General features: G+C 43.7%; 1 protein-coding gene across 1 annotated transcript in view; it reads left to right on the forward strand.

The window, feature by feature from the left end:
* The window catches only part of SCML4 (Scm polycomb group protein like 4), a gene marked incomplete at its 3' end in the record, with an annotated part of 42,552 nt that overhangs the window by 9,751 nt on the left and 7,057 nt on the right, over nt 1–25,744 (forward strand). Inside the window, exons 3-5 of the mRNA XM_083857789.1 lie at nt 1,531–1,731; nt 4,847–5,044; nt 19,317–19,583. Of these exons, the coding sequence (XP_083713915.1) occupies nt 1,531–1,731; nt 4,847–5,044; nt 19,317–19,583 (666 nt within the window). The remainder of the gene's footprint in view (nt 1–1,530; nt 1,732–4,846; nt 5,045–19,316; nt 19,584–25,744) is intronic.

Below are 25,744 nucleotides of genomic sequence, written 5' to 3' on the forward strand. Positions count from 1 at the left end.
TGGCAGGAGATAAAGGGAAGCTCAAGCCAGATTTTACCTCTCTCTCTGCTTCCAAAGGACTGTAGGGACCCTAGCTCTGCAGTGCCAGGGACTCAGCACATTGCCTGCAAGCTGCAGGGTCCCTCCCACAGCTGAACCCTGACAAAACCAGTGGATTGTCAGAAGCCACATTCTGCAGATTTGTCAAGGTGTGGCACTCTGGGAAAGCTGCACTCTGACATCCCCCTGCAATTCCGGCGTGCTGCTGCTGTATTTCCAGTGCACTATCCTTTTGTTTGTTTGGCACTTGGAAGGTGTGAAGTGGAATAATGATAAGTATGATTGCTATTATCCTTCTGTTTATCCAGGATGTACTGCCTGAGCCCCTTCTGCTAGTCCCTGCGAGATGGGGGAGCAGAGTGCACTGTGACAGTTGCACTAGATTTTCATTATGGTGATGCAAACTGTAAATTATATCCAACTTTACACAGCTGTCATCATGTCCTCCACTCTGCTTGATGGGGTTTTTTTGTCACATATCTGATTTCTGTCAGAAGATAATGTTATATTGTTTGAGAGATGACAGCTCGAGCACTCTCAGCCAGCTATTATAATACATCTCACTTTAGCCTGACTTTAGGCTGTGTCTTAGTCGCCCTTAGTTACCGCAGCGCTATCCCTGCTTCCCCTGAGATGCAGTTAGCCTCAGCCAAGCTTAAAATAAGTTCATGGGAGTGAGGAGAACACTCATTTTTTTTTGGCTATTGCTAGCAGGCCTGATGGCATGTAGAAAAACTGCCTTTGCAGCTTATGAGATGAGGCATGCAGGACTTGGCTGTGGAGTGGCTGGGGCAGACTCCTTCACAGATCCCTGTGCTGCACAGCCACGTTGTTGGAGTCCCAAAATGTTGCACTGCACACCATGTACAGTTTCCCTCAGCTTGATGTGGTTTGTAGAGTGTTAGGTTGAACATGGAGGGTTAGCTCACAAAGACCAGATTCTCTGCCGTGGCACTGTGCAGCATAACCCTCCAGAAATTACAGCTGCATTAGAGTCAGAAGAAGAAAGGATCCAAAGCCTTTCCAAAAGTCATCTCAGAGCAGGGCTTCTCACAGTGGGTCTCAATCAACCAGTCTAAAAACAGAGGAAAAAAAAAATAAACAACCTGAAAACACACCTCAGGCTGGCATTCCCTCCTTACTGTGAAGTCACTGCTGGTAGTCACTGTTCTGCACTCCCAGTACGTTTTTCTGGTCGCAAGTTTAATGGACAAGGTAGACCCAAGAGAGCAGATCCCAGGCACATACAGGAGCTTTTTTAGATGTGTGTATCTTATCCTAGCCTGTGACACTGAGCTAGAGGTAAACTCAGCTTGCTTTGCTTTGGGAATCGGTCACTAGCACAGAAAAGTCGCTCTGCCATCACAAATGGCAACAATTCACCAGTGAAGGAAAAACTTGGGAAATGAATAGAAATGTAGAATGCTAGCATTTTCTAGGATGCTCTCAGGACTGTTTTGTAATAACCTTGTTGGGGTTTTATGTCTACAGTCTGCATTTATGTCAACAAGCAAGCGAACCTGGGGCCGTACCTTGACAGGAAAAAGGTGCAGCAGCTGCCAGAGCACTTCGGCCCGGAGCGGCCGTCAGCGGCCCTGCAGCAAGCAGTGCAAGCCTGCATCGACTGTGCACTCCAGCAAAAGGTGGTCTTCTCCCTCATCAGGCAGGGCTATGGAGGAGAGATGGTGTCAGGTAAAGCATCTTTGTAAGGGCTTTTTGGCCAGTAGGGAAGTACTTGAAGTCTTAACATGTTCCCCAGTCCTGACTGCCCTGGATGTCCTGTTCCCATCAGTGGGAAGCAACCAGCTTTGATTTTCACTTATGCCTTTGTCAAATGACCTGCTGCGGGAATCACCTTGGTGTCAGAAGACAGACTGTTGGTAAGGGGTATTGCAGTGGTGATTCAGGTGAGAAACATGCACTCCAAAGTCTGCTTCTTACCACTCTTTGGAGCAGTGCTGAGGCCAGAGATGAGACCTGCTGTCATGCAGCTGTTCAAGGATGGACAGCAGTGCCAGCCCACTTCATGACACACTTTGCCACGAGTACACATGCATGCCCCATGTGATGAGGGTGGCAAAACTCTGAAACAAGTTGCCCATAGAAGTGGTGCATGCCCCAAACTCAGATATATTCGAGGTCAAGTTGGATGGGCCTTGGAGAAATCTGAGCTAGCTGAAGATGTCCTGGTCATTGCAGGAGGGTTGGACTAAGTGACCTGTAAAAGTCCCTTCCAGCCAAAATCTTTCTATAGCTCTATGATTCTGTGTTTCTCAAAAGGACATCTTTATGGAGTTTAGGTGTTGGTGTGTCCTCTGCCTGCAGTTCATGAACCAAACCAGCTCTCCACTGCAGGAGTTGCAAAAGTCCCATGGCAGTTCCCCATGCAACAGGACTGCATCCAGTCTACACAAATATATCAGAGAGAATCAAAGATCAAGGGGAATTTCCCAGCAGCTCCTCATCTTCCCGCAGTGGCACTTCTTGCTGTGTCCTGATGAACCTCCCATGTCCCACGATGAATTTCCTGTGAACATGAAATTTTCTTCTATCACAGCAACAGTTTTTTGTCACAACATTCTTTTGGCATATGGGGAATGCAGTGGGAATTAAACAATAATGGGAATATGGGAACAGCACTCTCCAATGAGCTGCTGCAGATGAGTCAGGCAGGAACACAAAGCCAAGGACTGCAAGTCCAATCAGTTTCACAGGGACTGCAGATGCTCAGCTGTGCCACTGGGACCTTCTTGTGTGGGAGCCCAGGCTCTGGCCCTCTGTGCAGCATATAAATTGTGCTTCTTCCCTCCCCTCAAGCTCTCTGTAATCACAGGTGTGCCTTCCCTAAGGGACATCAAAAATACTCTGAGAATGATCCAGACTTGTTCACAGAAACACAAGACTGAAGCAATTGCAAAGCTTCATTTTTGCCTAGTTCTGTGCCGCATATATGATTTTCATTGCAATCAGGAGAGTCATATTATACACCAACCTGCCAAATGCCTTGGTCTCAGTTCCTCTGAGCTGGCTCAGCTTCAGCTTCACCTGAACTAAAAGCACCCGATCAACATTTCTCCTAATTTCATACTTCTAGTCATCAAAGAGGAGTGAATGACCTCCTAGTCATGGCATGGTTCTGCAATTGCACCTCACTCCCAGCAGCGCAGAAGAGTTTTGTCAGGGGCTTTCCAATCTTCCCATGGCCTGGCTCACAGATGCTCAACCAGCTGTGGAGCATGATCCCTCACAGCAGCTCAGGAAATCTCTGAAGTTATCCCCAAATTGTAGGTCTAATGTTGCAATTTTTTCTTGTTAGTAGTGATGGGAGACTATAGGATTGGGAAAGAGCCTTCCAGCTGGAAGGGTTATATGATGTTGTCCTCCCTGCAAAGCTGTTGAAATTGAATGTGTCTTGCTACAACTGATCCTGGTGGGTCTGTTTTGACCCCTCCACCCCTCCCATGGCTGGGATTTTATGCCCTTTTTTTTTCCTGGCTAAATACATCCCCTGACAGGTTTAAGCAGGAATTTTAATTGCTCTATTCTTACCCTTAGATGTATTTCTAAGAGAGCCACTCTTACCCTGCTAGGCTGAAATACACAGTTCCTTTCAGGTGAGAAAGATCACTGGATCAGTGAAAGAAGTGCAGGTGTCTTGCCACAGTCCCACACAGCAGGATGGTGGTGGCTGCAGAGCCATAGGGAAAATTTCTGTTCCCCAAACATCAATTCAATCTGCCTGTGCACTTCTGCAAGGGTGAATTCACCCTTCTTCAGCCTGTATGACCAGAATGATGCCCATCAATACAGGTTTCTCCAGAACTTCGTGTAGTGGTTTTAACACTCCATTTTCTCTCCTGGAAATATCTTGTTCCACACCTTTTGAAAATATATCTGAGTTTTTCATGACTGCATCACCTTGCTGCTTTATGGGCATCTGGTAAGCTAGTATTATCATTTCTTCTCCCATCAGGTTGTTTTGAGCCTCTTCAAAGAGTTATGGATTTCTGTTTATTTTCCAGATTTTTTTTCTCTCATTTTTACTATCACAGAAGTCACAATCAGCCGATCTTTTCTGTGAAATCTCCCAGGCCTCTTCTCCATTTATGATGTCTGCCAGCTTGCAGTATCCATGACATCTTTTTGTGCCAGCACAGATTGCTGCTGGTTTCTCTCTGGGTCTTGGTGTCTCCTGCCACCAGACCCGTTGTCATTTCTTGACCCACCTCTCAAAGATTTCTCATCGTTTACTGAATTCTGGATAAACCACAACTGCCAACATTCCCTTGCCTATAAATGCAGTTAGCTCAGTAAATAAACATCAGTGATGAAGCTGTTACCTCTCTCTTCAGTACAATCCTGGTACCTTCCATTCATTCCCAACCATGCCTTTAATTCTTATCTCCCCATTATCTTTTAAAAACTTGGGTACAGCTGAAGTCAGCCTAACAGCCCATCACTACTGATGATCACTGCAGATCACATTCTTTCCCCTTCCTTAGAGCAGGGTATCATAATTGCCTCCTTCTAATCACACAATACAATTTTCAGATGGATGCATATATTAGAAAACCTTGCACTGCTGGCCATGCCAGTCAGCATCTTTCAGTTTTCCAGGGGGAAGGTGATCTGGGTCGCACAAACTCAGCTCCTGAAGCTCCTCCAGTTTATTGTGTGCCTCAGGTAGGGTAATTTTGCAAAATATTTTAAGACATGCAAATACTTGAGTAAAGTCATTTCCCCTGCTCTCATTCTCCCTTCTGTCATGCATCCACAGATATTGAATTGCTCCTGTTTTGCTTTCCAGTTTCAGCTTCTTTTGAGGGGAAGCAGCATCTGCAGAGCCTGCTGGTAGTGAACAGCATCGGGTACGTCCTGCGCTTCCTGAAGAAGCTGTGTCGCAGCCTGCTGTGTGACAACCTCTTCAGCAACCAGCCCTTCCAGCAGTACGGAAAAGCCGTGACAGAGGGCACAGAGGGGTGTGAGAACAGACGGATGGAGGCAGGTAGGCTGCTTCATCACCTTGGGCTCAAGATTTTATAGAGCTGAAGAAATGACTGGCTCTTTTTTTGGTGGTGTGCTGTGTATGATAGGGAACTTCAGGCCTCTGTGGGACCCTTCCAGAGGGAGCTTACTTGTGGTATTTTCCCAGTGGCTATAGAGGATTTTCAGATGAGAACCACAGTACTGGGTTGACCCAGTAGAGAATTTTTGGGCCAGCATGTTATGTTAACACAAACTTAAGGTACATATAGGTAGCTGTGACACAGACAGCCTGGATCCCAATCTGCCACCTCCATCCTTGAGTATAAACCTAAATGAGCTGTAACTGCTAAGTGGTTTGCTTTGCTGCTTGCAGGGATGTTTCTCCTAGCTTAAAACCCTCTGGGACCAGCAAGGTCCCTGTCTTAGTGCTTGACCATGTGGGGCAAAGCCTGGAGGAGCTGTGGCAGGAGGCAGATGCATCTCAGGATTTTAGTGGTCCTGAGGGGCACCTGCCCTGAGCAGCACTGGGCTCCCAGAGGATGGCACTCCTGAGCTTCCTTCTTGTTCGTATTCTGGGGACCCCACACAGCCCCCATGGAGCTGGGACATGCCTGCAGCCCCATCTGCAATCAGAGGCTGGAAATGCCCTGGGGCCTTACTGTGGCATTGCAAAAGCTAGTTTAGAAAAAAAGCAAGATGTAAGTTATGGGCATGAGCCTTCATTTCACTTGCAGACTTCCTCCTGACTTAAATTATTTTTCCTTTTCTTTTATTAACAACACTGTGGGTGTTTGGGGAGGACACTGTCTCTCACGCATTCAGTTTAATGGCTGATACGTGCCGGCAGATGAGAGAAAGGTGTTTTTGTGTCCACAATCGTGATTTCTGAATCACTTGTTTGCCAAGAATATCCTCGGTGTGCGCTTTTCTCACCAAAGCTGGAAGAGGGCTGCTCACATGGTGCAGAAATTGTCTTTTTGTACAAAGGAATCCAACCGCCACTCTTACACATTAAGAAAGGCAGAGAAGAAAGGCAGGAGCCCAGATTGGAAAGCAGTATTTTTCTTTCCCCTCCACTAGGACATTTGCAGCAAGCTGAATGCTTCTGAGAGGTCAATGGATTTCTGTAGCACTGAGCGAGTGCAGCCCAGGAGGCCTGGCATTTGCGTTTGCATTTGCATTTTAATTTGCATGTACATTTGTATTTACTTTCTCACTGCAGGGCTGTATGTGAGAGAAGGCAATTCCATAACCAGAGTTTTTACAGTTGCTGTTACACTCTGAGCATCTCCCTCCCCACAAAATTCCAACGCAGATGTCCCTGACACCATCCGCACTGGATCTCCCCAGACACTGAGGATGGACAAAACATTATTTTTTCCTGCAGACTAGACAAGAGATGTGGGTGTAGGCAAGGCTTCTTTCCTGGGTCTCCCACTATGGGGTGGGGTGTGTGTGTGCAACCAATAGCTCCCCAGAAGCAGCATGGGCTGGGCAGCCTGGGCTAGTCAGGTAGGTTTAGATTAGATATGAGGAAGAAATTCTTTACTGCAAGAGTGGTGAGGACTGAAATAGGATGCCCAGAGAAGCTGCAGGTGCTCCATCCCTGAAAGTGTTCAAGGCCAGGCTGGATTGAGGCACTGAGTCTATGTTTAATGCTGCATTGCCTAAATCTCCTTCCACCTCCCCAGGAGCCAGCATTTCTCTGCAGCAAGGTGGGGACAGAGGTTCCTCTGCTATGCAGAGCAGAGACAGCGTTTGCCCACAGAGCAGTGATAAGGAGGACTGCAGGAGCTCTGCTGCAGATGGGTCTGTGAGGAGACCTGTTGGGATAAAACTCATGTGGAAGGAGCAAGGCCATGAAAAATACCACAAAAAGCCATGTAAAGCAGCCACATTTTTCATTGTTTCTGTTCCTTGTCTTGTAATTGAGATGAGATTTTTCTTTTAAAATCCTTTCTTTTAAAAAGGCTTGCTTTTCAACCCCTTTGCACCAATGAATCTAATCCATGTATTGACTTTGGTGCAGTTATTCTTGATTTACACCGTCAGAAGGGAGAGGAGAAGCCAGCATCGTGTCCAGTCATATTAATCCACTTACCCCATACAGGAGTCACCTTTTAACCTTGCCCCAAAGCACATGCCCCTAAGCCATAATTCACCTGTGCTCACAGCAAGCTGCCAGATGCTAATGGCTGTGTACAGGCCAGGTGGGATTTGTTGACATATGCATATATCACTTACAACTATGTTTTACATGCCTAGGAAGTGCACACTCATCAGGCTGTGCCTAGAGCTGCCCTCTGCAATGAGCCTTGCTGGCTGTGCATTACCCTCCCTGCACCTGAGCCCCACGCTCTGTCTGTCTTGCCAAAGCCCCTCACCTGTCTCATGTCTCACATGGGACATTCCCCAGGGCTCCTTCTTAGCTGTGAAGGGACTTTCTGGCTCATGAGAGTGATCTATGGGGAGAAGTTGTGGGATAACTCCCAGACCTTCATCTGGGAAATGCCCAACTTCTGGTCTGCATTATAGCAAATCCTGAGATGTTACCTGTCACCACAGCACCGGGGTTCAAAGCACCTCTGGACCTGCACCCCCAAATTTTCCATGGGAAGGGTAGAGCAGTTTGAGCTAAAACGATGGCAAGACCTGGGTGACCTGTGCAGAAAACTCTGTGAAGTGGGGCAGGGGCTAAGCCAGCAGAGATCCTGTAAAGTGGCTCCACTCTGCATTTGGATTTCATCATTTGTCTCAATGGAGGCTTGGATGAGAGCATGTGAAAGGTACATTTCTAGGACACCTACATGCTGTTGACATGCACCTATGAGATATTAGATTATTCTTCAGAGGAAATTATGTTTGCTAAAAAAACTTCTATCTGACCTGATGGTCGGCATAGAAATGGAAGAAGTTTCTCTTATGTGGGAAGCATGAAGCTTGATAAACATCTACTTTCCCTTTCAGTCAATCCTTTCTTTGCTCTTTCTGTCCCAGATCTTGGGGATTGGCTCTTTTGTCCTGTTAGACAATTGATGTCTCCACATAGAGCATGGCCGCATGTGGCTGCAGCAAAACTTTATGCAAGAACTTTAGTGGCCACCCTGTATTATTCTTATCACAGAGGAAGACAGGAAGACCTGTGAATAAGGTCCCCAACCTTGCTGTTCTCCCCGTGGCCAAGTCAAATTTGGAAACACAGTTACCATGTAGAGTTCCCTACCACTATCCACAGGAGAACAACTTCTCTTCTTGTGGCACTGGCTGGCAGTGGGGATCTATATAGAGCAGAAGCACAGGAGGATGTTAGTGCCTCTCTCTGTAGGAAGGTGGGTTCTTCCTATCCAGAAGCCCTTGAAAAACTAGTATGACAAACACAGTAGCAATGCACAATAGGAGTGTGACTATGTAGGCAAGACACTGGCCTGGGAACGGGATTTTTGTAAGTCTTTCCCATTGCCTACGTGGGCAAGCCACTCCTCCCTGCTGTGCCTCTATCTGCGTATTTGTCAAAGGAGGACGATAATTCTTACCAACACGTGCAACGCCCTTCTAAAAGAGGTAGGAAAAAATGAATAATATGATAGAAACCCACATATTATTGCAATCAATATTTTCTGTTGCAAACACCAAATAAACAGCAGCTCAGAAGTTTCAAGCCCTGTGAGGGTAAGAAAAATGTTGTCTTTCCCTTTTCTAGTACCATGGCTTGTTTAATCTTCTCTTGTTGTGTGCTATGAGGAACAGTGCTCCTGGCTTCTCAGCACACTCTGAATAAATGGCTTTTATGGCTATCAACAGCTTCAGTGCTCCTCAGCATTTAATTACCTGCAAAGGCCATTTATTGCCTCATATATTCCTCTACCATGATCATTATCCTTTAAACAATAAATAAAACATTAAGGTCACTCCTAAAGAGGGAGCAGAGCCATCCAGCCACAACAAAGTATAATATAAAAAGTTTATATGGTCTTTGGGGCTTTTGAATTGATGGCAGAGCCTGCAGTACAGTTGAGAAAGGCTGGGATGGTCTTCCTTCCTTCCTTCCTTCCTTCCTTCCTTCCTTCCTTCCTTCCTTCCTTCCTTCCTTCCTTCCTTCCTTCCTTCCTTCCTTCCTTCCTTCCTTCCTTCCTTCCTTCCTTCCTTCCTTCCTTCCTTCCTTCCTTCCTTCCTTCCTTCCTTCCTTCCTTCCTTCCTTCCTTCCTTCCTTCCTTCCACAGGCTGGGTGCCTTCTCCCTCCCCACCTGACACAACTGGCCACATGGCAAGGCATCCAACCAAGGACCCTCGTGCTGAGGTCCTGCTTGCAGCTGGAGCACCATCCCAAGGACTGGCTTCCTGAAACGAGGCATCCAGGGTGGGAACTCTGTGGCAGAGCTCATGGGAGAGGCGACTGCAGCTGGAGCTGCACGTTGCAACCCAGAGGAGGGTCAGGAACAGTTTAGGATGGTCCAAAGCATATAAAGTAAAGGCAGGAGGTTGAAAAAAAGAGTCAGTCAGTGCTCCTGCGGAGGAGTTCATGAGGGTAGTAGCAGAGGTTTTAGCCCTTTAAGGCTAGATGAGAAGAAACTAATAAAATGTTCACTAAGGAGCAAATCCTGGCAGGAAGAAAAATAAGAGATGGATGGAAGAAAGAAAATTCAACTGTGATGTATTTTGCCTGGACTCTATAGAATTGGCAGAATTGGATAAATTGAACTTTCTGACCATTAAGTTGTGAAATCACTGTTTGCTAACTCAGAAATGAAAACTCTCTCTTTTTTTAAGTTTATGAAATAGTATCTCTCTCATTGCTTAGCATCACTTGTGGATGCTAAGCAATGAAGCTGTAAGCAGACATCTCTTCAGCGGCCAGCCCAAGGGAAATCCTCCTTCCCACATTCTGCTGGGCTCTTTTACCTTCACTGGCTTGAGAGGGTGCAAAAGAGTTCATCCCTTTTGAAAAGTAATCCCTGAGGGGGTAGGCACTCTGCTCTCAGCAGTGAATAAGGAAAAACCCAAAGGCCTTTTGTCCTTCAGCCCAAGATGTGCTCAGTGCCATGGCACAGACACCAGCAGTGCTGGATATTTCCTGGGCTGCAGCCATGGAGGTTAGAAAAGAGAGCCAAGCTATGAAATAGAATTTAAGGAAGCTTTATTTCTCCATATCAAAGGGTATTCATAAGGAAAGTGGATGAAATGATGGGCATAAATGCATGAAGCATGATGGATGAGATCATATCCACTACAGAAAAGAATACCCCTGGGTATATGCATTTAATTCAAGCTTTACAAGCAGAGTGGAGGAAGCACGGACACTTTCAGAGCCCTAGTCAGGTAAATCATGTGATTGTCAGTCTGTTTTAGCTCCTGGTTTAGCTTTAACTTTGTTTTAGCTGGTTAAGACCTTTCCCTAGAGCAATATGATTCCTTTAGAAGATATCTGAAGTTCGTAGTCCGGGTTTTTATTTTAAATAGCTTTAATTAAAGTTGAAACAGGAATTTTCATTCCTAAACTTTTAAAAAATTGATCCAAATACCTGTGATCCAATATACCAGTACTTCAAGCAGTCAGATGAGCAGGCTGCAAGCCAGAACTGGTGATGGAAAACCTATGCAAGTGCTGCAAACATAAGCCAATATGACTCACCTATTTTTTCAAAGATGTGAGTGGGAATAAAGGTGAACCTCAAGATCCAGCACTAACTAAATAAAAGATAAAACAAGGTTTTGGAAGAAAGAGCGCTTTTCCTTGTGAATCTAGATGAGAGGGTCCTTGCTTCTGGGATTGCCTGGTATGAGGTGCCTATGGCAAGGCCTGGGTTTGCACCTCCATGGCAGGAAGCAGAGGCAGCTGAGAGTGGGGAATGGAATCTGGTAGTTAGGCTGTTTGAATATAACAGGTTTCAAACACGAGTCAGAATTTTTTTAATGGGACATTACTGATTTTTGCTTGGATGTTCTTCGTTTTTCAGCTCATTCTTTCACCTTCCTCATGTTGCTCTCTTTTTTAGCCTTTTATCATTACCCCTCCCTCATCTCTCGTTATCTACCTTCTGTTTCTTTATATCCTTTCCCAGTTCACTACAAAACAAATGGAAAGTCACACACAGTGGCATTTCCATTTCCATGGAAATAAAACATCCACTGTTTTTCTTGAAAAGTCTTGGCTGCTGTTTAATCAACAGCGCTCCTCAGTTCCTTAGGATTTATTTGTTTGCAGTAATTATACAGAGTACATCAAAATGCCTTTTGGAAAGTAGTAACACACAGCATCTGCCTGAAGAACATTAATCTGTTGGCAAAATGAGTGCAAAGCAGGGGATTAAAGCAATTAAGAGAGTACCAGAAGCAAATTGTTGGTGGTGACGTGCAGTTTGGTGTTTGTGCTGGCTGTGGGCAGCAGTGAGCAAGGAAAGGGTGCAAGGCAAGGAGTTGCACCACCAGCAACTGGGCAAGAGAAGTACATCCTCTGACTGAAAATAAGCTACAAATGGTGGCTGGGGGAATCAGGTACTTTATTGTGGGTTTGTTCATGGAAGAGAAAAGGTTACAGAAGTGACTTAAACAAAAAGGTGGCAGTGGCTTGATGGTGTTCATCAGAGAAGGCAGATTTAAGGAAAATGCAGTGAGGCTGGGGATGAGTCCTAGGATAGGGTCCCAGGGTAAGGCCAGCTCCCAGCAGCACAGCACAGTGCAGCACAGTGATGTGGAGGGAAACTGGCTCTGTAGGATCATGGAAAGAGGAGGGGATAAAAAGGCTCAACAAAGAGGGATTGGTGAGTTCCTAGCTGCTGGGATTGAGGTCAGTCAGGGATGTCAGAAGCAGAGAAGACAGGAAAACAAAGGTTTTGTGAAGGAGAACTAAGATTTCAGGGCTCATATATGCTTACTTATATGGCAGAAGAAATATCAGAAAGTTCAGCAGAGCAGCAGCACTGTGCAGGGAGAAATGAAGCAAAACTTTATAAAAGATCTTATACCTGTACACAAACATGAACAGGTTCATGCTTTATATGTACTATTCTACCTAATTTCTGGATGAGGTTATTTTATTCATTAAAGAACAAACACAGCTTATTTTGCAGTCACTGCATTTTTGCTGTAGACATCTCACTTCTTGTATCTCAAGTTATTTGTTTTTCAAACAATAAAATATTACAGTTAAATATTTTAAGCTAGTACTAAGCAATATGATTCAGGGACATTCATCATGGTGGTAGCAAAACAGAAATGCACTAAGTACTTCATCTGCAGAGAATCCCAGTATATAATACCTTGAAATTTTCAAATAACACAGTCATTTTCATCTAGTCTATTCTATATACAGCTTTTTTTGTGACTTCTATCAATGCTGATTTATAGGGATACAGAGTGCATTATAAACTACCTTGACAGAAAAACCCCTCTAGCTACTGCTAGAAGCTGGAAACTGAAAAGATCGATCGCAGCCTCTCCCATCTCCCTCTGCCATTGCAGAACCATTGTTGTGCTAAGACACAAAACTATACAACCCTGATAAATCTCCTTTTCATGATGTACTCTTTGGTATAACATAAAGGCAAGGGAGAAGGGAAGAGAAAGGAGGAGCAGGTCTGAAATCAGGTGGTAGAGAAGGAAGACTTTCTACAGCCTAGATCCCGGTGTCATTGAAATCCCTTTGCCTTCACTCGTGTGTGTGCCTAAACAATTTGCCTGTGCTGTAACATAGGACTAAAATCTCTCTATTGTAACAAAATACATTTACTCAATCCTCCCCAAGCACTTTAAAAATGGAAAAAATTCCTCAATGGGTTATTTATTCACACAAGCACCTTTTATTATCAACTCTAATATATTTGTCAGCAGCTAGCTTTTGAATTTACTCTACCTTTTTATTCAGTTTGGACAATAAAACCATGTTGATCTGTTCCCAGCTGGTTTCATTGCCTGGTTCTACTGCATTAAACACAATGTGGCTGTTGTCTGGGCTGCAAACACTCAAGGGAAATTGTTTAAATAATGAAAAAAAAATTGCTTATGCTGAAGACCTAATCAGGACAACATTGGATTTTGGAAAATTCTCTAAAAAAATTTAGATTCTTGATGTTAACTGACTGGCAGCTTCTCCTTGGGGGACTCAGCATTTCAGTTACTGCAAGATATTTTCTAGCAGCTAGGACAGAGCTAGATGATACATGGTGCAGTAAAGCCTCAGACTAAACCCTGGAGAATTCATTGCAGGTTTTATCTCCACAGTGTGACCGTAGTTTCAGTGTTCATAATATCTGCATTCACAAGTGAACGAGGCATATTTACATTTTCCTGTTCTGACTGACTACTACGCCCCCCCTTTTTTTCCCCTGTGGATGCAACTGTGTGTTCCTATAACCCATGCAAATGTTCTCCTATAGACTAAAAACCACAGGCGTGACAGCCCAGGCCCGCTGTTGGTGGATGCCCTGGGCTGCCTCCTCTCTCTCTGCCTCTCTGCAGCAGCCTCAGGGATGCTGGGACTCCCTGGGGAGGTGTCTCTGTGCCACTCCACCTTGGCAAGCAGTGAGCAGCTCGGCTCTGCTGCCACAAACCAGATGTCACTCCCTGTAATGTTTTCCTTGTCCAGCCAAAGCGTGGCAGCCACGGGTTGGTGTGGAAAAGGCCTGGCCCTTGCCCAGCTGTGTAGGGGGCAGATGCAGGCACCAGAGAGTGATGTTGACACGATAAAGAAACATCTGCTAAGGAGTGACATCATATTTTCATTGTCCTGAATGTCTGGACGGGCAATGGAGCTAAAAGGAATGGGCTGGTGCTGTAATCCCAGAGTAAATCAGAGCACAGATCACAGCAGCCAGAGCTGGAAAGTCTTAATCTATCACAGGAGACTCTTATCTTTAGATACACGCATACAGGCTCAAACTGCAGGGAAGATAAGAGCCGTGGTACATTCCTGACTGGACAGAAATGTGTGAGGCTGTTTGGAAGGCACGGAAAATTTTCTTCTAAAATCTTTTAAGAGTTGATGTTTAAAACAGAAGATAGCTGTTCAGAGCCAATGCATATCTTTCACAATCTTAAATACTGTTTATACCTTTCTACTCTCTCCCTCTCTGGCTCATGCTAGATTGAACTGATGGTTAAACTCATCTGAAGGATTTCCTCCTGCGTTTCAGTGTTCACTTTTTGTGTTTCCCTACTTCTATTTTTCCCTTTCCTGAAAGCTGAGATGTAGGGTTTCTAAGATGCTGCTTAAAACTGTCCCCTCCCCTTCCCCCCCCACACCCTTCCCACCTCCCCGACAGGGCAAATGCCATTCTTGTGCAGGGAGCAGGAGCCAGGCTCAGGAACTATAAAATACAGGCAAAGATAAAACCATACAAAGAAGGAGCCTCTCGATAGGATTTTGACACTGTGGCTGGCTCCTCTCAAAATGACTGGGAGATGAAAAAAGGCTATCTGTGGCTGGGAGAAAGGAGAAGTATGATATCATGCTGCTTAAAATATGGAGTTCACATCTGGTCAACCCATTATAGACAATATATGGTAGCACTTTAAAAGGTACAGGGAAGGGTCAGAGGGCAAAGCCCATCACTAAATGATATGAGGAATAGGAGACGACACAAAAAAGGAATAGTAGGGGCAGAGAAAAGAAAGACAGAAATAAATCTGTATTGACTGTGAGGAAAAGAAATTAATGGGGAATTTAATTAAAGTAAATACAAATGATTGAGCATTGCAGGTGGTAAAGGTTATGAAATGACATGAAAGTATTGTCCTAGAAGGAGGGGCAGTTGTCCTAGGAAGCTACTGGTGTGTAAAAGAGAACCTCCCTGACTTGGAGATTGGTGCCCAGCATGCTCAGAGCAGGGATGTGGGTGTCCAGCAGTGCCCCATGCAGCCTTCACCCAGATGCAGCCACTTCATGGCTGTGCAGGATATAGCTTGCTAACTGGGAAAAGAGAATCTAGTCCCAGTTCACTGACCTGACCTGGGCTCTGCTGTCCAAGCAGCAATCTGGGAGGATGAACCCGGAAAAATGCATGGGCTGGATCAATGAAAGTGTGAGATGGATAGAAGGAGAACTGTGGAGAAAACAGCCATGAAAGTCATATGTGTGGGGAGGAGAGAAAATAGAAAAATGAGACAGGGAAATAACTGGCAAAATGGGAAAAGGATGATGTAGGTGGAGGAAAGTGGAGTTAGAGCAAGGTCGAGACAGTGGTAATATGATGGAAGAAGAAGTAGGAAGAGGTGACAGGGAAGAACAGAGGGAGAAGCATGTGAGGGATATAAGGGAATGGAGCCTGAGAGAGGTAAAGGAAGAAAAAGATGTAACATGAGCAGCAATATGGGAGGAGCAGCAGCAGGTGGGGAAAGCAGTGCCAGACATGTTTGGCCTGGGAGCAGAGAAGGCAGAATGGTGTCTCTGGAGTGTACATGGAGATTTTGCCTATAGGAGAGATTCTAACAAACTAAGTTTGGGCTTTTTTTAAGATGTAGAAGAAAAAGTAAGATATTAGATCTGCTCAGGAAAAGGTCAGCTAGGGATCATCTTTCCTGTATATATACTATTCTTCATTTCCTGCTTGACTTGAAATAGATTTTCATTTGCTTTCCTAATGTACAATGAGAGTAAATTCTTTTGTCCTTCTGGAGCATTTCTTTTCCCAGATGCTACCAAAGGCCCAGTGTTTGTGTTCTGCATTCACACATGCAGTATCATCCATGTGGCACTTTGCAGTGGCAAATGAGTACTGCTGGGGCAAAGAACACAATGTGTTGCAGAAGTGAGAGACAAAACAAGTGTTTTCCTTCCTCCTAATGGAGAACTGAGGTCCTGAGATGACAGATAACCTGACCAAGGTCACTCCAGAGGATTGCAGCAGAGCTGGGATGTTAGCTCCAAGTTCTCACTCAGGCTCTTTTAACTCTCAGCTGACCCATCTTCAGCAATTTGTCTAAGAATCTTACAGACTGCTACTTTCAAGAAGCTCAGCTAAAGAAATGCACATTTTTAAACTGGGAAGGCAATTGTGGCTTTTTTCTCTTCTCTGTTGCATTTTAAGGTGTGTCGGATGTAAAAGCCTTGGGCTTTTCAATCCAGCTGCCTGTGGACCATTCATGGAAAGGAAAACTGCCAAAATGGCTTAAGCATCTCAGGGTGGTGAGCAGTTGTAATGGAGACTACTGTGCTCAGAGCAAAAGCTTGAAGCAGCTTTCTCATAAATCCTGCTTTAACGCATTGTGTACTAGTTTCTCACTAATATGTGGAACTGACTCCTACAAAATAAAATATGAACGTGAGTCAGAATACAGAAGGGCTAAGCTACAGATTTATGAACTGCATTTTCAACCCCAATAGAGACTTATATTTTCTTCTGTTGTCTTAGAAATGATGCTTTTTTCCTAATTGGCTAAAGTGGGATTAGAAGCTGTGGTGGCCATACACTTTACAATGACTTCTGGGAATTTACAAAATGCAGATATTTTCATGCACATCGTCAGTGGAACCTCAGCTTTTCTGTGCTACAAACTTACAGAGACCTGCAAAAATAGGAACACAAAGATCTTCCACAGGGTTTTTTAGTTTTTGGGCAGTGGGTCTCTTGAGACGATCCCTGCTCTCCCCAGTCCAATGAAGACATTATTATGACTTTTCAAGTTCCCAGAGCACCTTCCACTGGGCAACGTTTCATACAATAATGAATGGAGGCTCCAGCTTGTTCCATGGCAATAGGCATCATTACTCCCATTTTGGAGCCCAAAGCAGAGACGTGGAATAAATTGATCTAGATCAAGAAAAGAGTCTTAGGCAAGGTTAGGAACAGAACTGACAGAGATTGGCTCCTTGTTATAGTCTTGTACACAACGCATGGAGATTGTATCTGTGCATGTCTTATTTCACACACATGTTGAAACCATCTGACATCCATCAAAAAATCCCTGGTGTCTGCTCAAAAATTTTGGAGTAATTTACATCCATGGCAATAAAAGCTGTATGCTGTTTATTTAGCAGGGCTCTTTTAATGTGCTGTTTGTTGTTTTGATAGTCTATGTCTTCTTCATATTGTAATCATATTAAAAAAGCATTCTTTTCCTGGAATAAAGAGGTAATGATTCACAAGAGGCATAATTATTCCATGCAGTGCAGGCAGGATGCTGCAGAAAGAGGCATCTTCTTTATGCATAAGAGGCTTTTATTGCAAGTGTTCTACACAGTAATTAAATTCCTTTGAGTGAGGAGGCTTGATTGGATTTTCTTTGGTTTATTGGGAGGAGTTTGAAAAGCAAGGTATTTAGCTCAATCGCTATATAATTTTGGCATCTGTTGGAGGTTAGGGAGAAAGGTTCACAGTGTCTGATTCCCATTTCTCTTATGTGTTACGTTATCTGAACTCCCTTGTATTCAATTGAATTGCACCCTATCTGTATTTGTATGAGAATCAAGCTCAGAAATTCCTGGCAGAAAGCAGCAGGACACCTGAATGCATGCTGTAAGGATCCAGATCATCTCAGGGAAAAAAGACTTGCTGAAGGAAAGTTACTTGCAGTTGCAAAGGCAAATGCCCAAAAGCAAGGAAATTTCACATTTGCAGCTTTCCTTCAAATCTGATGTTTGCCTTATGGTGAGTCCAGCTTTGACCCAGAATGCGACAAAACTTTAAAAGACAGAAGCAATAAGAGAACAATGTAACAAAAATCTGTGCAGTGGCCTGACACACAAGCCAAGATGATGGCATGGCACAACTCCTGAGTATTTGAGTTGTTGAAATAAATCATGTTAGTTTAACATCAGCTACTGAGCACAGCTGCCAAGTAATGTTTTTAGTTTCTTTCAAGGAAAAGAGTGAAAATGTAAATTAAAAGGAATGCTCTGTTATATAGAGCCTCAACATCTATTAGCAATGGAGTTAATGTCTTATAGCATAAATTACAGCATAAATTCTTGTTACTCCATAAGGCTGCATAATCCATCAGGAGGAGAGTGTTGCTCTGGCCAGAAAGTTGATGTGCAGCACCATGGGGGAAATTTCACCCTGCTCAGATGTCTCTGGGGGGAGGGTACACATGATGAGGAAAGTGGCCTTTTCAACAGCTCAGAAAAACTTCATGGAAGGCACTTCCCTAATCTAGGGGCTCCCTACCTGCCAGGTGTTAACACCCAGTGGGAGTGGGAATCTCTAAAATGCAGGTTTCCAGCAGGGTTCTGTGATGGTTGGGATCTCATAGAGGTTTCCACGGGCTCTGCTTGTATCCCTGTAGTGATACTGGGGCTGGGTGACATGAGGGGTGGCTTTGCAGGGAGAACGGCAGTGGGAAAAAGCAGGAGGAGGAGGAAGACCTGTGACCATCTTTTGTGAAGAGAGAAAAAGGCAAATAGGAAAGACTTTGATATGAGGAGACTGGAGAAGGAAGACAGTGACACAGGCATGGAAGTGCCAGTCCAGACCGTGACAAACCTCAGCCTAAGTGTGAGGGGAAATGACAAAAAAAATCTGCATGCTGCACACCTGGGGCTAGACCTGCCTCATGCCTATGAATGAGACCCCCAAGCATAGGGGAATGTAAGTCTCCAAAATAAGTCTTGAAGTGCAAAATTTGGTTTATTGCCAGGAATCTGAAAAGCAAGGTATTTAGCTCTTGCATAGAGTGAAAATTGCAATGGAGAGGACAGGAACCGTAGCGATGGTTTGCAGTTGTCTGTGATGCTGGCACGTTTGAACCTGAGTCAGGTCCAAGTGACTCACACATAACACATAACTGTCCATGATAAGCCTTGGGTGTGCTCATCAGTCATCAAGCCTGTATCCTTGCAGGATACTGGGCCTGATGGATGTCTGCAGCTGAGGATGCTTCTGATTAATTTTGGTAATTGCAGCCAGAATGCTTTGGTTTATTACCTTCACTCCTTCCTACTGGCTGCCAGGCATTATGAACCCAATAAACTGCCTGTCCCTTTGTTCTCCTCTGCCTCCTTCCTTTCAGTCCTCTAGTCTTGGTGTATTTGAGGAGCACCACAAGTCCAATTGGACCTGGGCCAAATAGCCCAGGACTTTACAGAAAATAACATTGCAAGCTGACATGGATGACTCATATCAAGCCATGGTTTCCCTCTTGTGGCTCTACTGACTTTGAATGGTTGAGTTTCCCTTCACTGTTTATTAATTCTCAGCAAGGATCTCTCCTGGGGCCAGCTGTCTGTACAGCAAGTTGAAAATAGAGTTACACTTTGTGACCAGAAAATGGGAATTTTGGCCAAAAAAATTTTTTTCCAAGAGTTGATTTTAAGTTTCTGCTTTACTGATGTTTATTTTGTGTCTGGGCTTCCTGAGCAGAGACAGTTATTCCTGAGGACTACCTGGCTGATGCTCCGAACAGGAAGCAGTACAGTGCAGATCCTGCTGACGCTGCCTTGGGTTCCATGGGCTCCGTGTACTCCGTGCGTCAGAGCCCTGCGGATGGACACCCTGCTGGAGCCTCCTCTTCCTCCTGTGGCCATCGTCCTGCCCAGACGTCCTCAGGGGGGTCCTCATCTACCGGCCTGCGGCACCAGACCTCCAGCCCAACTAGGAATGGGGCCTATCTTGAAGGAAACAGAAGTGGTAATGTAACATTTTCCATTTAGTAATGTGTGCTGCTATGCTGGTGCTGTGCTGGAGTCTTAACTCGTTCCCAAATTCCCAAGAAAATTAATAAGTGGTTCTGTGATGAAAGCCATCCAGACCACTCCTGCTTCCATTTAGAAGGGGAAACAATAACCTGTGTAAACACCAAATCAGTCTGTTCACCATTAAGTAAAAAGGTGAAAGTTTTCTAATGCTGTTGTTATGTAAACATATGTATTATCTATAATTGTGTGGCAATCACACCTGTTATTATCAGCTCAGACATACAGACATTAATACGTAAGACATTCCTCCCAAAGATTTATACTGCCTACAGGTACCTGTTATTTGTGTGACACCAGCTTTGTACAAGATGTGATATAGAGCAAACCCAAATATTAGTGCCCACCTCAAAGCATTTTAGCCAAAGGTTTTGCTTCCTAGTTGTGTGCCCATCCTGTCCCTTTAACTACACACCAAGCCAGATTTTGCTTGAAAGATTCCCCAAAAAAACAAATGTTTTTAAAAATCATTCAGCTCACTGCTCAAGGCTCTTTTATTCTTCGGGAAGCAAAGTCACAAGAAGTGTATCTGCAAATTCAAGAAATATCAAGGGAACCACTGCATTCAATGATTCTTCTTACCTTCTTTTGTATTTTTGTTCAGTTACCATTTGCTGGGGCAGTCTCTAATCATCCACTACAGTTCTTATTGGCCATGATTTTTTTTTCCTCTAAAAATGACCCAAGTTTATCAGACAGGTTAGTTATTTCACTAAACTGCAGTTAACTTTGTTTGCATTGTCCAAATCCTCAGCCAACAAGTCTTTATCAGCAGTGGTGCCAATAGTGTCTTCACCCCTTACTAATGATTCAAACTTCATGTCTGCATTTTTCATTTTGATGATAGATCTAACAAAGGAGTTGAATGTCTCAGCCATTTTAAAGTCATTAATTTTCCCTTCCTCATTTATTAATGGAATCTACTACCACTCTAGTACTATTTTTTTAAAAATCTTGATATATTTGCAGAAGATTACTGGTTCCCCTAGCCCCTTTGTCTACCAGTAGCTCATTACACTGTCTTTTGCCCTTGTATTTCCCTTGGAAAATTCCCTTCAACTGATTCTGCATATTCTTGCTTGGAAGCCATTCCAGAGTATTGTTCCAGTATCCTTTGCTTAATCTTTGCTTAATTCCTTCACATTTCTCACCTCCCCAACACCTGTGTTATTTCTTGTCTCTGAACTTTCACTATTTAATATTTTAGAACATTATTCTTCCAAAATATGTATTACAAGTATCTATCCTTGTATTTATTTGTTTATCTAACTTTGCCTTCTTAAATATTCAATACCCACCCAAAACTATCATTGACTTTGCTATGATTTTCACACACTTGCTTCCCTGGTTTAGCCCTGTGTTGCTCTATTATAGATAAGTGTTTGGTTCTCATAATTATCTCATTCTTTACTTACAGAGTCAACTTTACTCAAAGCAAAGTAGTCCAGAAATACAGTGCAAACAACTTGTAAAGGTCTGTCACTAGGAACTGGTGGCCTCAGTTACAAAGGAAAGGAAATGAAAAGCCATTTTCTTTCAGATCTTGCCCAGTGCCTCTCAGGCTGGCATAATCAGGTGCTGGGAGGACAGGAGGCTCACTGAGCAGAGGATTCATTTACCCCTCTCCCACCACTTCCTTAGAGCTTCTTAGCAGAACTGGGACTCTTTTGCCAAGCTTTATAGTTGGCAGCTGTGAGCAGCCAAGATTCAACAATGTTGTTACTTGCCTTAAAAATCTTGATCATTCTTCTTGAGATCAGTCATTGTCTCTTTGTAGCACATTTGAGGAGCCAGGGCAGTTCAGAGCAAAGGTCTGTCTAGCCACACATCTTGTCTCCAGCACAAAACAGCAGCATGCCCCAAAGAAAGGGATAAATGCAGAGATGGTGGTGCATCTCCACTACCCTCTCTGCCTTCAGAAATTTGTGGCTCAAAAACTTCCAACCAGAGGTGGTAGATTCATATTTAGTAACCCGTCACAGATTTTTGTTCTCTGAATCACTTGGTGGCTTACTGAATAGTTTGTGCATTTTCAGAATACACAAAACATCCTGCGTAAGAATGTGTTGTGTGGAGAAAACCCTTAGTATCAGGGGACAGAAACTATGTTCAAGGGACTGAAGCTTAAAATCAGAGCTTCTTAAGCTTGTTCAGCTGAATTGTTTTCCCTTTTTGTTTTTTACTTTGAATGTCACTCTTTCCCAGTCTTGGCAATATTTTGTGAAACCTTCACGTGGTCCTGAGCAGGAAGCTAAGCTTCAGGAGACACCTCCATCTCTCTTTTCATGACTGACCACAAAATCCACAGTCTTTACAAAATGAAAGGCTGAAATATGGCTCATGTTTTTTTCCAGAACTGAATCAACAAAAAAGCCATTGAGTGGTCATGCAATAGGCTTTACAGATTCCTGTATTTCTCTGGCTTAAAACCATTAAAAGCACTTTGAGGAGCAAAGAGGGAGAGGTTGCTTTTGAACCAGGCATCCATGACATGAGTGCCTCTGAAGCAGTCATTTCATAGTGACTGCTTCATATGACTTCATAGCAGTCATAATATTTGGGTTAACAGAACTCATCCCAAAACAGCTTAGTAATTTTTATGTGACAATCATTTCACACTTGCATAGCCTAGTTTCTCTGAGGTCTCTGGGTCATTTGGCCACCTAAATAGTAAATGCTTCCTAAAACAGAAATTTATGCAGTGACTATAATTTAAATGGTTATGAATTCATTGATATTGTTGGAGTTTTCCTAATTTTTAGGCATTTGTTAGTCCTGGTATCACCCACTGTAGATTAGGGTCTACCACAAAGGCACCTGCAAATCCAGACAATGTTTGCTGCCAATGTCCCTAACAATTCCCTGTAGCATCCCCTGTACTCCACCAGTGTACGGCAGCACAGACAAACAGCCAACACATGTTTGTGCCACCACCATCCATCACACTTCCTCTAATCCTCTCAGCTGCTTTCTGGAGACTCCAGCAGTCTCCCATAGTTCATAGCTCAAGCTGGGTGCCTTGAGGCAAAGGAGAGACATTTGGTCTCCGATATGGCCAGGCAGTTTTTGGTGGCTGTGGTGGGCAATACAGTGGCATCCATGAAGTCAAGGTGCCCACACATTCATTGTGATATCCCTTCAAGCATTAGGACACTGTGATGTTTCCAGTCACAGCCTGGTCTCATCTCTTTCACTGTATCCCATAGTGTCAGCTCTTTAACACTGGAATTCTCACCAGAAACTTGCAAAGCATTACCCACTCCTCCTTAAAATTAGAGATTGTATTACTTCACAGAAAGAAACCATATTTTCACCCATCATGTTGCTTCCACTTCTACTGGCAAACCCAAAGTTTTAAAATACTCATTTCTGCAACCGCCATAGTGGAGCCACACTGGAGTTTTAATACCATCTTCACAAATTCTCTCTTGCAAAGGTCTTTGGAATCTGTGTATGTGTTTTTCTTCTTTCTAGGCATAATTTATATGTTGCTGAATCATAAGTAAGCAAAGATGAGTAAGTGGTGCATGTCAGTCTCTGTTCTCATCCTCTTCAGTTTGTATACTTATGAGGCAGAGATGGGCTCATTAAAAAGAGGAAGAATTTATCTCTGAAACCTCAAACGAATCCTGTTTATTTATGGATAGTCTTGAAAAATAGCTTGCCTTATTTATTATGGTGGGCAAATATCATGGAAAAAGCCATAATCATAAAACATATCTCAGTGCATAGCAGAACATGTCTTTCAAGCAGAATGGATGAGATTAAACCTCAAAGCTCTCATTAATGCGATCGGAAGCTCAATGCCTAATTCTCCTTGATTATGCTAAAAAATTCTGGAAAAAAAAAAGATGTAAAAAAATCTCATTTCAGAAAGCCAGTTGGGGCAGCAAACAGATAAACACGCACTTTCCTGTCATCATTTGCCAAATTGAAGCTTTTAAATTAGGGAAGGAATAGTCAAGGACATCATAAACCTTTCCAAGCCTGCTTACATAACAGACAAAGCCTTTATCCCAAGTATGAAGCATTGTGTGTTCAACCACAATATAATAACCTTAACCTTGCCCTGTAGCTTGTTATTTTTATGGAAATTTTATTATCCAGTAATAGCAGTTAATTATTATCACCTGAGGGCCTTTGTTAACGAGGCAGTCCTGCTTATTAGTACACATATTTTCTGAAAACATTTGGGGGCATGGGGGTTGAAATTTTTCTTCTTCCAGAATAATGCTGCAAGCAGCTAACAGGGGCAGTTCCAGCACCTCCCCAAGGCAAAGGAGCTGCTGATGTCAATGTGAGTCTCAGCATTGCATCCAGCAAATACAGCCTGCCTACCAATTTTCGAGGACATTTCAGTCTGCAAGTTCCAGTGCTTCCAGCGAGCTGCCTTTTCGTTTCCCCTACAAAGGAGAGGCAAAGCAAGAAAAGTCCGGATAAATATTTAATGTCCCGTCTCATGCAGCTGGACGCAGGGCTGCGATGCTGCATCCTCGCACAGGGCCTGCCGTGCTGTCAGCGGGGGTGGCCACCACACTGGGGGACAGGGACTCCGCTGTGACGCGTGGCAAGGCAGAGGACACCAGGCAGGTGGTGCCCCACAGGTCCTGCCAGCGCAAAGAGATGCTGAGCCTGATCTTTGCAGAGCTCTCTGCTGATCATGGCTTGTCAACACCCTGCCCCGCCCCAAATATCCTGTAATTGTGTTCCCCCAGGTGCCTGATTGTCTGATGCATCTCTTCTTCTCCTGCTTGGTGGGCCGGAGATTTTCAGAAAAGTATCTTAAAGCTTTCCTCCTTTCCTTGTTTCTAGTGGGGGGTGATTTGTTTTTTTAAATAATTCCCATTTCTCTGCACCTTTGAGGGTCTGCTACTTCTGCTTAGTTTCAGTAGATCTGCTGCTCTTTATTATCTGCTCCAGTGCAATCAGAGAGAACCTTTTAAAATTTCATTCCCACCCCCTTCCCCTGAGGCAAAGAAATCATTTAGGCCTGCAGCAATATTAAAGTTCATCTGTCACTCCCTTTCCACTCTTATCTATCAATGACTGTACTCCCTCTGGGCTCTGTTTGTTTGCCAAGAACATATTTAGGGAGTCTGTTATTTGTCTTTCCTTCTTTTGCAGGTTTAACTCCATTTTAGCATTTCATTTCCTTGTCTTGCCTCTGCAGCCATTTAGCTGTTGGCTCTGTCTCCATCCTTCTTCTCAGGAAGGTGCAGAGGTTAGAGATGAGTGGCAGAGAAAAGTGTAGGGTGAAAACTCAGACTGAGCCAGGCCACCTCTTTCCCTCAGCTTCACTGACCTTCTGCCACTGACCTGGTAATTCCAGCTGTTTTTGTGGGGGCAGTGGTCTTGATTGGGATGCCTGGAGCTGTTCCCCTGCAGAGGAACCTCGTCACTGTCCTTCCCCAATATCGTTTGAGGCAGGAGGGGAAAGTGCTTCCCTCTGATTACCTAAATTTCCATATCCCATTCCATTAATTTGACAAATTTTTGCCACCTGTCAAAAACAGGAAATTGGATTTGACCTAGATTATGATCTCTAAAAATAATTATTGGTCGCAAGCACTCCCATCTCTTTGTAATCTGAGTATTCATTATCATCTTGATTAATTCTGATGACAGGATGGCATAGGATACCCAGGAGACATGAGACTTCCTCATTTATCTAATTCTTAGGTTAAGTGTGAATACCTTCAGATATGAAAAAAATGTATAGTACTTGCCCTGCTGCCATCAAACACATTTGTGCTTAATATAATCTTTCACCAAAGTGATGCTATTGAAAGAAACCTCATGTCTTTGTGTAGACATGAAATGATCTACACTCAGAGGGCTAAACTACAATGTTAAGTACAATGTTAAAAAGCCAAATAAACTAATCAACAAAATAAATTATAAAATAGAAAATATATTAAAAAACAGATTATTTCCAGATTCAACAGCTAAACCCTGATATTTTGCTGCAAACTGGGAGTATCTCTGTTTTATTAATAACATTTAAAGATAGCTCCTTTCACACAAGTAAATTAACAGATGAAAAAGCAGCAGATAATCCAAAATTTGATACTAGGTAGGTAAATAAAGACAAAAAAG

This window comes from Zosterops lateralis (genome assembly GCF_965231275.1).
Source record: "Zosterops lateralis genome assembly, chromosome: 3".
Taxonomy (NCBI): Eukaryota; Metazoa; Chordata; class Aves; order Passeriformes; family Zosteropidae; genus Zosterops; species Zosterops lateralis.